Genomic DNA, 16225 nt, shown 5'->3' with positions numbered 1-16225 from the left:
AATAAGGTTAGCTTTAGACATGTAGCTTTACTGAGGTTACGTTTAGGAATAAGGTTAGCTTTAGTCATATAGTTTTACTGAGGTTACGTTTAGGAATAAGGTTAGCTTTAGTCATATAGTTTTACTGAGGTTACGTTTAGGAATAAGGTTAGGTTTAGACATAGTTTTACTGAGGTTACGTTTAGGAATAAGGTTAGCTTTAGACATGTCGTTTTACTGAGGTTACGTTTAGTAATAAGGTTAGCTTTAGTCATATAGTTTTACTGAGGGTACTGTAAGAACCATATGATGTGTTTTTTTTTGTAATTGATGATGTCAGCACAGGGCATGGCCAAGGTTGCCTGCATGTATTTAATGCATCCCCAATCAAGCAGCAGGTGTTGCTGATTGGCAGAGGTATACACAGTTTCCAACTGTGCTCTCAGAGCTGTTGTCTGAGTATGTGTAGCGTTTGACCGTTCATTTATTGTATTCATTGTGCTGAAGTATATAGGACAACGGCGATAATACATATTATATATTATTATTATATATATATTATTTTGAGGCGAGCATTTTGGTATTTGAAAATAATCTATTTAGACCTGCAATTTTCATATAGAAATCTTGAAATTCTTTGAATGTTTTCTCTATTATCTAAAAAAAAAACCCAACACTGCAAATCCCTTTGCGCAAAATGTCCGCACTCCGCAAGCCAAGTATCTTTGAGGGTCTTCGACGTGAAACAGGAGTTGTCTTCTCACCAATTCAAGATGGTTTCTAAAATAACTTCTCTCGACCACCAAATTACTTCCCATACACGGTCTGCCAAATTAACCCGGGTCCATCCATTCAATATTTCCCCTATAGAGATGTACTGTTTTGTAACTTTGATTTGTGTCCCCATGCTGTTTTCTTTTCTTGTTAATAATAATGTCCATATTTGTTTCTCTGTATGATATGTCTAATGTTTTATTTGTAATAAATCTGCATATTCAACGTTGATTCAACGTTTTCTTTAATCCTATTAATGTACAAATATATTTCCTGGAGAATGCCACTGGAGTAGGGTTTTATAGGCATTCTCCTTTACATTTTTATTGACTTTGTGTATCATTTTTATAAAACATTCTTGACAGTGAAAATGTTACCCGTCTGTATAAAACAACTGCCCTTTCCAGACCACGAATGCAGCATTTCCTATCCACACTTTTCCTGGCCTGTGTGTGCTCCAGTTCCTGTCGATTTGATCCAATGAAAGCCAATGAAACTGGTCAGATGACCAATGATATCCAATGAAATCAACAGGAACTGGAGCACACACAGCCCAGGAAAAGTGTGGATATGGTCAAAGAAATGCAAATGCCACTCCTTTTCCATGCCATGCCGGAAGGCAGCATTCAGGAGATTTCCTTTATTTTTTGCCCCCGAAGTCTCCTGAACTTGGAACGTATAGCATTTTGCGTTGGACAAATTGGTTTCGAAATCCAGTTCGTATACAACCGCATCTCCACTAGCTATAAAGAGTGCTGGGTTTGCGCCCCCGGAAATAGCTGATCTACAAGCTCTCAACGCGTCGAGCTGCGACGCGTTGTGAGCTTGTAGATCTGCTATTTTTGTCCAAAAGTGCCCTCTTAAAACAGCCCCTGCCTCTCTAACACTCTCTTAATGCACGTCCCTGGTATACTGTCAGACCTCCACCGATTGCATTGTCTCGTGTTGATGAGCAAACTGATTGCCCCGGGGTCTATTTGCATATAACAATAATCCTGTTTTTAACCTTTTAATCGAAACTTGGCTGTGTTTGTGGGACGTTGTCTATTTTGCATGAACTCTTGTTTTGTTTTCGTGGATGAGTAGCTTCTCTCTGTGTGTGTGTGTGTGTGTGTGTGTGTGTGTGTGTGTGCGCGTGCGTGCGCGCGGCTCACAACAACAACATCTGCAGCTATTCAAGCACGCTGAAATGCGGGAAAGTGCTTTCGATGCTGCTCATTCTGACCTGAGATCAGATTCATACGAGGTTTCCACTGGACACACACTGGTCTGATGAACCCATTCTGACCCGAGATCAGATTCTAAAAAATGTCACAGTCGTTCTTCGATGTTTCGAAAAAATAGCAGACCTACAAGCTCGTAGCGCGCCACTCGGTGGCGCGCTATGAGCTTGTAGATCTGCTATTTTTCGATAGCTAAAGCATAACATGATGCTAACACCAAAATGGGTTCCCGTTCAGAATGGGTTAATTAATCCTATAGAACCTTCTAATCTGAAGAGAAGGATTCTGTCGTGGAATCCTATATATAGATTCGTTCACTCACATATCGGTCTTTGTGTTGGTATGTGTATTATGTTCGCTGGTCAGTGGTGCAAAGTAACTAAGTATAGGCTACATTTTATACTGTACTTTGGTAAAATGTTGAGGTAATTGTTGACTTTTGGTATACCTTGAATTTGGGGAAACTACTTGAGCTGGTGTGGTTATATATAGGGTTCAGAGTCCCACTTCAGAAATGATGAGATGCATTTAGGACAATCTCCTAAATATATACCATATATTATATATTATTATTATTATTATTATTATTATTAGTATTATTATTAGTATTATTTATTTATTTTTAATTATTATTGTTAAGGGACCAAGAAGTCATTTAATTTGACTTTAAATGTATTTTAAACTGTTCTGCAGAGAGAGAGAGAGAGAGAGAGAAAGAGAGAGAGAGAAAGAAAGGGGGGGGGGTACACGCGTGTCATTTAGTTTTTCATGTAGGGCAAAACTCCTCCCGTCACTTTGATGATGTGTCACTTATGAAAACAGGGGTTAGTTTCTGAAATTCATACAGCGAACAGGGAGCTGTTGCCTACACGCGCGCACGCACACACACACACACACACACACACACACACACACACACACACACACACACACACACACACACACACACACAGACACACAGTCATCGCTCTCTGTTCACCTATTCCTTTTCAAACGACGACTCACTTCATGAGATATAAACGAGCTGCAGCTGAACTCCACAGTGCTGATGTGGCATCCCGTTTATGACTGAGGGGAGGGTCCATTTGGTTACTGATATGACAGTGAGTCTGGGTTTTTTAATGCATTCACATGATTATCATGGATCATTCATCATGAATGGCTGGTTATGATTGATGTATTAATTATAGACTTGTGCTGGATAATAATAATAATAATAATAATCAATCAATGAATCAATGAATCAATCACTCAATCAATCAATCAATCAATCAATCAATCAATCCATCCATAAATACATCAATCATGTGGGGGATCGAACATGCGGTCACGTGCACATCATTCCATGCACCGTGCACGTGCTAATCTGTCACAAGTCTGTCAATGCAGTGCCCTTTAGGATAATACATAATTATATTATACATGTACATTATGTTAATGACGTTTAGAAGATTTAGAACACTTTCCTGGGGGTCTTTCTATGTGTGTAATATGTGGTTTTAGATATTTGAGCAGTGAGCCCAGTGTCTCTGATGTCATGGACACTGGGGCTCACTTACTTCCTGGATTACAATTCCCATAATGCTTTGGTCCAGGAAGGAAGTGAGCCCAGTGTCCATGACATCAGAGACACCACTGGGCTCACTGTTAAAATGTAAAATATCTAAAACCACATTATTACACACATAAAGACCCCCAGGAAAGTGTTCTGAATCTTCACGTCATTAACATATATCTTTTTTTTTGCAAAAAGGGTGAAGTTTCCCTCTAACTCAACAAACATAAAAGCTTAAAACAATTAGAAAGGTGGTAGGCCTACTTTTCTTGGTCAATTTGTAGAAGAGCTCGGCAAACTTATTGTTTATGCCGTTAGCTTTGATACTGTTGACTATCGTGTATTAATCTAATTATAGTAAACTAATAATATTACACTAAAAAGGATAAAGAAAAATAGACCTTTTTATAGTAGGCCTACAATAGTGTTTTTAGTTTGCCCCTTACACAGAGGACACGCATAATTATGACACAAAACTGCAACATTCACCTGCATTTCAGCCGTATTTACAGCAAGCAATTGCAAAATAATAATAATAATAATAATAAATATAATGTATATTATGTTTATGGTATATAATATCCCAGCCTGAGCCAGGTAAGGCCTATAACACTAGAAGTAACACATACAGTAGGCCTACTTAAAGGAGTTAAAGCTAAAAAGACCATACTGTCAAGTGTTATGATGCTATAATATTATATAATAACATCATGTAATCTCATTGTTGTAATGTGGATGTGGATTCTACTCCACTGCATCTCATCTCAGAGGCAAATATTGTACTTTTTTACTCCACTACAGTTATTTGGAAACTGTATTTACTTTAATTGTTACTTTGAGGATTTTGATTATTGGTATACAAAACAATCATTAAAGGGATACTTCACCCTTTTTGCAAAAAAATATATGTTAATGACGTTTAGAAGCTTTAGAACACACTCCGGGGGTCTTTATGTGTGTAATATGTGGTTTTAGATATTTTAGATTGTAGCAGTGAGCCTGTTGTCTCTGATGTCATGGACACTGGGCTCACTTCCTTCCTGGACTACATGTTGTCTCAGTAAGACAGCTCTCCCCCCTATCCACAAGGAGGAGCAGTGCACCAAAGAATTATGGGAATTGTAGTCCAGGAAGGTAGTGAGACCAGTGTCCATGACATCAGAGAAAACAGGCTCACTGCTACAATCTAAAATATCTAAAACCACATATTACACACATAAATACCCCCAGAAAAGTGATCTAAAGCTTCTAAACGTCATTAACATATATTTTTTTTCAAAAAGGGTGAAGTGTCCCTGTAACCACTTTAGTCCTATATAAACGTTGGCTACGTAAAAGAAAATAGCCGATCTACAAGCTCCCAAAACGCTGTTGTGTGACGTGTTGTTAGCTTGTGTATAACTATTACTCTACAACTTAAGTAACTAAAGCATAGGCGGCGGGTGCGTTTTACCTTTGGGTAGGCTATAGAATTGCGTTGGGGGGGGGACTCTCGCGGCCAAGCGAAGCGAGGCCGCCGCCGCGGATTTATTTATTTATTTATTTCCCAGATGGTCTAAAAATGAGTTATTTAGCATACTTTGACCAATGAATTAGCCTATACACAGACAACGACTTTTGGACGTCTTTTTCTCAAGTCTCGAGTCAGTCAGTGTAGATTACCCGGCGGTGTTGCTGCCCCTCCGGGAGTCGCGGCTCACGGCTCTTCACAGACGGCACAGAGACAGCAGTCACTCCGCTGAACGTGTCAGTGTTGCTGCAGTGGTGTGAACTGTGAACCGTGCGGGCACTGAGTTCTGACAGCCGACTCACAGCTTCTTCTTCTGAATTAGGCTACTTTATCTTTGCCTTGAAAAAGACATTTTGCGTTTTGCTGTTTCCCAAAACAAACCAGCGCGCGCTACTCTTTGCTACAAAGCGACTGGAAGGACGAGGTTTACAGACATACCAATAGTAGTCAATCATATGCTGATTAGGCCAGTTGCTGTAGCCTATATCCGATCAGCGATCACAGGGGGCAGCGACAACACACACACACACACACACACACACACACACACACACACACACACACACACACACACACACAATAGCCTTCTATAATGCTGCGCACATATATTATATATATTTTAAAAAATACCCAGCATAATTTTTGGGAAGGCTAAGCCTTCCCTAGCCTTATGCACCCGCCGCCTATGAACTAAAGCTTGTATAGATCTGCTATTTGGCCCGAACCAACCAGGTATATGCAAGCTATATGGTTTTCTTGTGTAGGTTTCTCGTAAAAAAGGGTTACAAAGTCAAAGAGTTCAAAGAAAAGGGGTGTCAGCTACTTCTGCAAACACAGAAGCACTAATCTACTAGACAACACATCTCATCGTGAGAAAAGTGACCGCTTAGTCATACTTCTCTCTTCTTATCTTTCCTCCCATCCCTCTGTTACCCCTTCATCATCTTCAAGCTTACCCTGCACAGTCACACAGTCTCTCACACAGTCTCTCACACAGTCTCTCACACACACACACACACACACACACACACACACACACACACACACACACACACACACACACACAAACACACACACACACTCACACACGTAGATCTGCTGGTTTCACATTTTTTTAGACCGACACTGTGTGCTATGAAGATCAAGCTAAACATCTAGTGATTAATGCAATTAAAATAAATGGCAGTTGCCGTTCAATTGATAGACATGAGATCAGTTACTGTTGAGATGACTATATATAAATGACTACATAATAATACATAATATATAAATAATAATATCTTAAATCAAATATAAGTCTTCTTTTGTGACACATGGATTATTATATCCACGATTATCTTTTGCGATATTGGTGATTATTGTCCACTTTCTCTCCTTTCCATTTCTTTTGATTTTCTTTCCATTTTCGGTCAAGTTGGTTGTCAAGGCTGTTATTTGGGGCGTGATTTCTTTCTACGTCCGAGCATAGACATGGTAACGCCCCGCCTGCCTCTGATTGGCCCATATACCGACACTGCCCATCTTGCCTGTCCTCTGAGGTGCAAGGGTACTCCGTGGTGGGAAATAATACAAGTACAAGAGAATGGCAAAATTTCGAGAGTAACTTGTAACTTTCATTTTTCTAGAAGAGCTCCCGACCGGATCATACAGATTTTTGGAACAGAGACCTGCAGGCTTTCCTCCGAGGTGGTGGTGGAAAGCCTGGTGAGGTCGAGGTTACATGCTGGATAGTCTGCCGCGAGGTTTTCTTTTTGCAGATAAGTATAGGCATGGGATGCGACCGAGGCTACAAAGGTTTTCCGTGGTGGGAAATAAATAAATATCTTTTAGTTATAGTTTACTATAATTAGATTAATACACGATAATCAACACTGACACTAACAATTATTCAATCAAAGCAAACGGCACAAACAATATTAGTTTGCCTCTTCTACAAAAAAGAAAGCACCAAGCACCCTATATACCCTGCATTCCTATAGGGTGTGGCCTCTCATGAAACAAACGGTTGTTTAGCGGCGATATATACGGTTGGCACCCATAACACCTCTGGGAGGGCGGCAGCTAGGCACCCCCGGGGGACAACACCCATGGAAGCAGGCGTTGACGCCATCTTGTTTGTCATGGCTATAGTATAGACTATTTGAAGCCCAGGCGCCATATTGCACATAGTGAGTTGAGGACTCCCTGTGGACTGTATAGAAGGTTTTAGACTGGGGATGTGGAATACTCCAGGGATCTATAGGGTAATCCTGAAGATTTGAGACACCTTGAGACGGGAGGGCCCCTGCAGTAGGAGGGAGCCCAGGGCTCCTGGCCGTCCCCAACGATTTCCAGTCATAGTGAGGGCAGTTGCCGGCAGCACCATGTGGTTCCTTGCCGGGCCGTATAGGGGTAACGCTAAATAGGGATAGTCTGCCTTCGGGGCCTTCGGGTGGTTATAGGTGCAGGTGCGCTCAAGACCTGTTCGTGATGACACATCCTCACATAATACGGCATGAACCTTTATAGTCCGGCCTGATTCCCTGTAGTCTAGGAAAATTGGCCTCAGATCCTGTGCAGCAGGGGCGTGGCCCAGTGTGTTGCGTTTCAAATGAAATGCGAATCAAAAGACAGGGGCGGGTTCCACATGGAGTGGGCGCTACATCTAAATAAGACGGAAGAGAAACAATTGCTCCTTGAGCGGTGGTGGCCTACTACAATTCAATTTGGAATTGGATTCCCTTTGAACTATTTTCATGGTATATGCACAGTGCTTCAGACCGGAAAGGGGAGTGTCCGCTCAGATTCTGAGCGCAACGTACTTCCCTCACAGGGATACGTTCCTTTTTTCCCAGAAGTTCCTTTTTTCTCGCCCGCCTAGTGGCGAAAAATAAAACTTCTGGGAACTCAGATTAGATTCCCTGCAGCAAGATGGACAACAACCGGCATCGATATCATTGCTTTTTGAGGCAATGTATAGTTATTATTAGATTTATTTTATTTCATTGAGAAATAGTGCTGCAGACATACAATTATATCAAAATGATTCAGAGAATATATTGAGATTATTCAAAGAATATATCTGTGGTCTTTGAGCATTTGTTTAATGATCTGTGATGAAAGATAATGTATAGTTATTCAACCGTTTTACTTAATTGCAGCCCTGTTACTCTTATTTCAACCCTGTTAACATATAATTTAATCGGAAATAATCACGGATGGCTTTCTCAGCTCACAGGGGTTTGACCTATTGTCATTTAAGCAGTTTATGTAATGATATGAAGTTTTAAAGCAAATATATGAAAATGAATACTGAAATTAGTGAAGTGAAACATGCCGTTATTGAAAAGTTGGGTATACAACAGATTTTGAAAGTTGCTTAAATTAATTTAAATCAACTCATATCTGTAATCAAATGGTTATTTATTTTAGAGAGAATGTTACTTTCTTCACCTAATACATGGGTTTTCAACAGGTGGTCCGTGGACCACTGGTGGTCCGTGGAGGTATTGCATGTGGTCCCTGACCATGCATTTAGTATAATGCAGGATTTGTTTTAAATGTTCTTTCCACTAGTTGAGAAACCGTGAACTAGTGACCTATGAAAGTTGGAGTTCAAGAAATTCAACAGAAAAAGGGAGTTAGAATCTCAAGAAGTGGGAAGTGCACCGGATTGTCTGGTTGAGTCATTATTATTAGGACATTTTACCAGTAGTAGTCAACGATTGAGAAACAGTGGGATGTATACACATGGGATGCATAGCGAGTGTTAACTTACAAAAGCACTAATCTCAGGCATATATCCCCAGTTCCCCACCCAACACAATAGTGGTCCCCAGGTTGATTCGAAGTCAGGGTGGTGGTCTCTGGTTCACAATCAGTTGAAAACCCCTGACCTATAATATAAAGGAATTATATTTATTTAACCCATTCTGACCGGGCACCCATTTTGGTGTTTAGCATCATGTTATGCTTTACCTGTTGAAAAATAGCAGATCTACAAGCTCATATCGCGCCACCAAGTGGCGCGATACGAGCTTGTAGGTCTGCTATTTTTGAAAAATTCGAAGAACGACTGACATTTTTAGAATCTGATCTCAGGTCAGAATGGGTTAATCAGACCAGTGTGTGTCCAGTGGAAACCTCGTATGAATCTGATCTCAGGTCAGAATGGGTTAAATTATGATACTTTTTCAGGTCCCTCATGGGTGTTGGTAACAATAAATAAAGCATTTAATTTAAAAAAAAATGTGTACATAACAGAAAATGGTAAAAGATCAAGTATTATTTTCAAATTTTCGGAAGCCCAAATGTCCTCCCAAATTCTGGAATGACCCCTTTAAGTACAATTTGAGGTATTTGTAGCCTACTTTACTTGAGTAATTCCAATACTTATACTGCAATACTCCACTATATCTCAGATCCAAAATTGTCCACTGCCATTTATTTGAAAAATGTAGTTAATTACTATACGGTATAGTTACTTTGTAGATTTGTATTAGTATTACAATAACCATTATATTTAATAAGCAATATATTTCAGCCATGCATTTGAAAATAGCAGATCTATACAAGCTCTGATCTGCTATTTTCAAATTATTTGTATAACCTTTGACAACTTGAAATGGGACATTCTGCACAATGAGTATAGCCTATACTTTTTATACTTTTGGTACTTTAAGTACATTTTGATACCAATACTTTTGTACTTTTACTCAAGTAAAATTCCAGACTTTTACTGGTAACAGAGTATGTCTAAGTTGCAGTATTGGTACTTTTACTTATGTAAAACATTAATTTGAGTACTTTTTCCCCACCATGCACTGACTCCACCATATACGAGGTGTTGCGTGGTGATGTGTCATAAAAGGGGACATGTGTTGTTTAGTCTGCCCGGTAACAACATGCTCTGCCTCTATTGGCTGAGAGCATTGTGACGACATGAGGAAGGAACACACGCACACACACACACACACACACACACACACACACACACACTCACCGAGGGGAAGAAAGAAACGTTTAAAGGGGACATTTCACCACTTTCCTTGGCTGTTATAAAAATAAAAATAAAATAAAATAAAAAGTTAATTAAATTCTTGAGATTGGAATGAATCAACGTATAACCAAATGGACCCTTTCATGTTGATTAAAACCCTCACTTAGAATGCAAATGAACAACTTTACTAAAGTTGTATACCCTCATATTTCCTGGGTTCTTTTGCAGGACGGACAGGATAATTATGTGAACTGGTTTAGGCCTATAAGGCAATAATATGTCACATTATTTTGGGTATAGTGTTTTACCCATTGCTGGCTGTCTGAATAAAAACAAATCATAAGAAATTTGACTAATATAGCTACTTTAATTGTGCATGGTTGTTGTTATTGTTATTGTTATTATTATTGTTATTATTATTATTATTATTATTATTATTATTATTATTTCCTATTATTAAAACAGTCTAAAAGTCTCCCCCGGGTCCATATCTCCCCCGGTCCCTTTGGATTAGCGGTTAAGATGTTGGCTTTCCATGTGAGACGCGGCGTTCGAATCCGGGCCGTTACACAAATAGTTTCAGATGACGGTCTGTGGGAAAACACATAATAATTAAAGTAATTATTAATTAAATAATTGATCTGAAGTCACAGCTCTATATAAATTATTGATTAGCATGATTTCAGTTATTATAGGAACTATATAGTGTATATATTAAAACACAATTATGCGTTCATGCGATCGCATAATTTACCGCATAATCAGCCAAATGGCGCAGATTATGCATGCAGGGTTACATTTTTGTATTATTTTTTTATTTTAATTTTTAGGTCGCATCAACGAGCAAACTCCCCGCATTATAATTCACAACTTCCCGAACATGTCACCTCGTAAAATCCTGCTTATATATCACAACTTCCAGCATATAATCACAGCATAATATCTGCATATTTAATGTAAAAAAAGAAAGATTTTGCCGCGTAATCAAGGATTTTTGCGCGCGTTCTATAGTGCGCATGGTTCTCAACCAGTGGTCCGGGGGACCACCTGGAACCCCCCTCAAGGACCGGCTGGTGGTCCCCGGACCACTGGTTGAGAAGCCAAATGATGGAGAGTTGGTTAAACCAACACTCTTGAGAGTGAAAAAATTAAACAAAATGGACACGTTTGGCGTGACGTGCATGCAGTGAATTTGGTTTCATTTTTACGCTCTCAAGAGTTAAACGATTGTTAAACATCTGTGCATTAGCCTACTTCATTTACAAGAAGTCTATACACAATGAAGATACTGGAAAGTAATTGTTTAAAGTGCTTTAAAAGCTGACACAGCTACATGTGTTCTTAAAGAGTTAACAGAGACTTGTGTGTACGTGAGAGGATACTTGAGTATCAAACCTTCAGCACAAGATTGTGCAAAAGAAAAGTTTCATCAAAGTTCCTAGAAAGCTATCACACACACACACACACACACACACACACACACACACACACACACACACTGCACACACACACACACACACACACACACACACACACACACTGGGCATGCACGTGTTCGCATCCTGCACGTGCACATCTGCTCAAACTCGTTGACATGCACAAAGGATGCGACACAAAAGATACAATATTATTGAATAATAATAATGAATATTGATAATATTATAATATGGGTAATAATATTAACAATGATAATAATAATAATAATAATAATAATAATAATAATAATAATAATAATAATAATAAAAAGGTAATAATAATAATAATAATATCAATTGTCTCCATCCTTTTATTTGAGTTATTTTCTGTCAAGAGGCTGCTCAGAATGACGTCACACCCAGCATATACTGTATATACTGTACTGCTGTTTATGTTTACTTATAAGCTCAGGAATGCACTTTATTAATAATAACTTGGAGAGTAAGCATGAATATTATTGGTTGTCCCTATAGGTTACATGATAGAATAACATAATTAGGGTCCGTTCTGAAACATTTGGACTGCAAAATATTGAGTTCATATATAGCCTATAGAGTTAAAACCAAGGTCTAATAAAATGAGTTGCGTCACTGAGAGAGAGAGAGAGAGAGAGAGAGAGAGAGAGAGAGAGAGAGAGAGAGAGAGAGAGAGAGAGAGAGAGAGAGAGAGACATAGGGGGAGGAGAGAGAGAGCGACAGAGAGAGGGGGAGGAGAGAGAGAGAGAGAGAGAGAGTCTGTGTGTGCGTGTGTGTGTGTGTGTGTGTGTGTGTGTGTGTGTGTGTGTGTGTGTGTGTGTGTGTGTGTGTGTGTGTGTGTGTGTGTGTGAGAGAGAGAGAGAGAGAGAGAGAGAGAGAGAGAGAGAGAGCTGAGAGAGAGAGAGAGAAAGGAGGAGGGGGAGAGAGAGAGTGTGAGAGCGATCGAGCGACACAGAGAGAGAGTCAGAGGAGAGGAAGGAAAAAGTTATTCGCGGCGGAGAGAGAGAGAGGCAGGAGCAGAGGACTAGATCTCTCCCTGCAGTCTCTCAAAACTTTTTTTTTTTTTTTTTTTTTTTAACTATTACACTTTTCATATGCCTCCAAAAAACACGTTCCTTTCTGCGGCGTGTTGCGTTGTGCGCCGCCGTGCGCGGATGATCGCCTTCATCATCTCCTCACCATTGGACCATAATACTCATTGGAAAGCTATATATTTTATACTTTTGTAAAAAAAAAAGAAAAAAGAAGAAGAAACAAAACAAACACAAAAAACACGGAATTATAAAAGAAGAAGAAGAAGAAAGATAAACGGGGGTTTTATAATAGCTTGCTCTGCAACAAATTATGGAACTGCTGTGCCTGGAGGTGGACACCGTGGTCCGCGCCAGGCCGGACCCCAACTTGCTGTGCGACGAGCGGGTCCTGCAGAGCCTGCTGACCGTGGAGGAGAGCTTCGTGCCGCAGTGCTCCTACTTCCAGTGCGTGCAGCGGGACATCCAGCCCTTCATGAGGCGGATGGTGGCCACATGGATGCTGGAGGTATGGGGAGAGAAGAACCCGGTGCCGGTCCGGTCCGGGGACCATATATATATATATATATATATATATAACACAAGGTCCCTTTGGTTATGTTATATGTACCTTTTTCCTGTTTTTGGGACGTCGGTATAAAACGACAGCAATGAGGTAACCCAGAGGGGGTCCCGAAAGGGGGTCTGTTATAGTTAACATGAGAGCTATAGTTTCCAGGATGTTTTGGAGGTGGGTTTGGTTTGGGTTTGGGTTTAAGAAAAGAACCCTCTCAACTCACTTTTTCCTTTTCATTCCGGGAACCTTTTGGTTACCCTTTTCCGTCCCAAAATACAGAAAAAGGTAAGCATTAAGGGGTCCCGAAAAAGGGGGCTATTATAGTTAGTAAACCCTGCCTTTCCTTTATAGCATGTATTCCGCTGCGGACTCTAGACTTATAGATACTCCGACTGCTAAGACCGATGTTATAGGTTCTCAAGCTTTGCTTATACGATTCTTCACGTCATGATGACTCTTTCTATTATGTATTTGATAGTCGCTCTGGATTTAAGGGCAGTCTGCTTAAATGCCTATAAAGTGTATACATTGTGCGATAAAGAAGACTTGTAACTTGTGGTCAAGTTGTTTAGTAAAAGACTGACCCCGTGTCATGGTGGTGGTGGTGGTAGTGCGCACCAGAAATAAAGCCCCTAACTAACCTTCGGCATTCTTTCTTTTTACGCACGGAGCGCAATAATTCAACCCCCAGCCCAAATTCATGTTTATTCATTGTATAGCATGTGATTGTTTTGTGTGTCCCCGTTGCTTGTCTTGTTTGAAGCCTTATCGACTTTATAACTCATAAAAGGAATGTTTTGTCGGAGGAGGAGGAGGAGGAGGAGGAGGAGGGGAAGACATTTGTTATACTTCGCCACGGGGGTGAATCCCTAAATAAATACAAGAAAAACGACCCTATAAATGATGTCCCCGATCGTGCTTTTTATTGTTATCTTAGATAAGCCTCAAATGTTTCCATGTGCACACGTATGCACTCCTCTGTGTCTCTCTGTCTCTCTCTGCCTCTGCGCCCAACTAACGCCATGTTGGTTTTGAGTTGGGTTTTTCTTCGTCCTCGGCTCGATCGTGTAGTTTTCTCTTGGTGTTTTCGGGGTGAAAACGGCCCTAACAGCGGCGGGACCCCCCTCCGTGGGACGGGGCAGGGTCCGGGCCGGCCGACCCACGACCACGCGGACCCCCAACGCGTTCCGAAACGTTTTATATCCCTTCGTGAAGCTTCGCATGCGGAAGGGTGGCGAGAGGAGAGAGAGAGAGAGAGCGAGGGAGAGAGAGAGAGAGAGAGAGAGAGAGAGGGCCTTTATATAGTTACAAGTCCCGTTTCTGTTCTGTTTCTGAAGCCGACACACCGTGGAATTAAGTTCGTTTCGCGGCCATGCGAGTGATATTCCGGGTCGGGACCGGCGTGGGAGGACGCCCGGGGTCCGTGGGCTTATTGTCATGTGAAGACCGTCCCGATCGGACCGCGCGGAGATTTTTAATTAATTTTTGAAGAAAGGGGGACATTGTTGGGGAGTCTAAATATGGTGACTGACGCACCATGCATCCAGCCTCTTCGGCCGTGCGACGCTTTCACATTTGTCCGTTTTGTGACCGTCTCCGTCCGGGAGAGACGCGCGGGGACCGTCGGGTCTGACGGGGAAGACCCCGCGGCACATTACCAGGCCAAGAGCGGCGGCGTGGGCAATTTATTTCTATTTTTAAATATTTTATGAAAACGTGACGGATGAAATAAAGTATTTCCGTGTGCGCCGCTATGTTGGTTGGTTGGTACGGATGTGTCTTTTTCATTCGGCCTTGGATTGTGTGACTTGGAATTTCATTTATTTGTAAATGAATGACATGAAGGAATGCGACACACTATAGGCCCACATGTGACATGATGCCGTGTCTCTTTAGAAACACCCCTTTACTTAAGTTTTTATTTTATTTAACACAAAATAATCCCATTTTGATAAATAAAAAAAAGGAAAAAAAAGTGAAGTTGTCGCATGAAGCACTTTTGAGTTCGCATGCAGGGCTGGGCTCCACAAGTTGGCCCGACCCCAACTTATGTGTGTCATTGCATTTATATGCGCACTTTATTTGATTAGTGTCTCATTTCTTTATAAGACTACTTCGTCAAAGGATTTTTTTCTTTTGTTTGCCTTATTTTTTTTCCCTTTCTCATACAATTGCTTTGTGAATATAAAGCCCTGCAAGTTACACATTGCTCCAAATATGCATTATAATAATGCCATATCTCTCTCTCTCTCTCTCTCCCCCTCCCTCCCCCTCTCTCTTCCCCCTCTTTCCCTCCATCCCCTCCCTCCTCTCTCTCTCTCTCTCCCCCGCCCCCCCACCACCACCACCACCACCACCAACCAATCACCAACAACAAACAGGTGTGCGAGGAGCAGAAGTGCGAGGAGGAGGTGTTCCCGCTGTCCATGAACTACCTGGACCGCTTCCTGGCCGTGGTGCCCACGCGGAAGTGCAACCTCCAGCTGCTGGGCGCCGTCTGCATGTTCCTGGCCTCCAAGCTGAAGGAGACGCGGCCGCTGACCGCCGAGAAGCTCTGCGTCTACACGGACAACTCCGTACGGCCGCACGAGCTCCTGGTAAGCTAAGCTAAGCAGGTGTTTATTTATTTAACCCATGCATGTTTGTTGTCTTCAAAATCCTGACAGTTTTCTGGAAAAAACAAAAAAAAAACCCTCATGTTTCTGTATCAGCTGCTGGTGCTCAATATTTCATGTCAAGGACCCCCCCCATCTGAAAATATGTTGTTCCGGACCTCCCCCAAGAAGCAAAGATTTGATATTAGTCGACTCTGTATTAATATATACTCAAAGAGATTTGAGGCACATTTTCACGTTTTTTTTTTTTTTTTTTTTTTTTTTTAAATAGCAGACCTATACAAGCTCGCAGCGCGGCACCACCGCGATGAGCTTGTAGATCTGCTATTTGTCAATAGCTAAAGTAAAACACATAATGCTTTAAAACACCAAAAGTGGTTCCTATTATACTCAAAATGGGTTAAGGAACCATGCATGGCGTGTGTTTCATTGGGCCAGGGCTGCAGTGGGGGTATGTATAGAGGGGTATATAGAGTGGCCGGACAGCAGCTGGATGGGAACCGTGAGGGCCGCGATGTTCCCAGTTCGATCCCGGCTGGGCTCCCCTAGAGTC

General features: G+C 41.2%; 1 protein-coding gene across 1 annotated transcript; it reads left to right on the top strand.

Moving 5' to 3' along the window:
* Positions 1-12471: 12471 nt before the first annotated feature.
* On the top strand, positions 12472-15654 carry LOC308312155 (G1/S-specific cyclin-D2-like; the record flags this gene model as incomplete). Its single annotated transcript, XM_080794550.1, has 2 exons — positions 12472-13009; positions 15439-15654. Coding segments are annotated over exons 1-2 (411 nt in total), but the record flags the coding sequence as incomplete, so codon positions are not given.
* Between the last annotated feature and the right edge of the window lie 571 nt (positions 15655-16225).

Source organism: Protomyctophum bolini, assembly GCF_963924005.1.
Source record: "Protomyctophum bolini genome assembly, contig: SCAFFOLD_589, whole genome shotgun sequence".
NCBI lineage: Eukaryota > Metazoa > Chordata > Actinopteri > Myctophiformes > Myctophidae > Protomyctophum > Protomyctophum bolini.
Note: the sequence above shows the minus strand (reverse complement) of the source record. Positions and strands in the feature narration are given on the sequence as shown.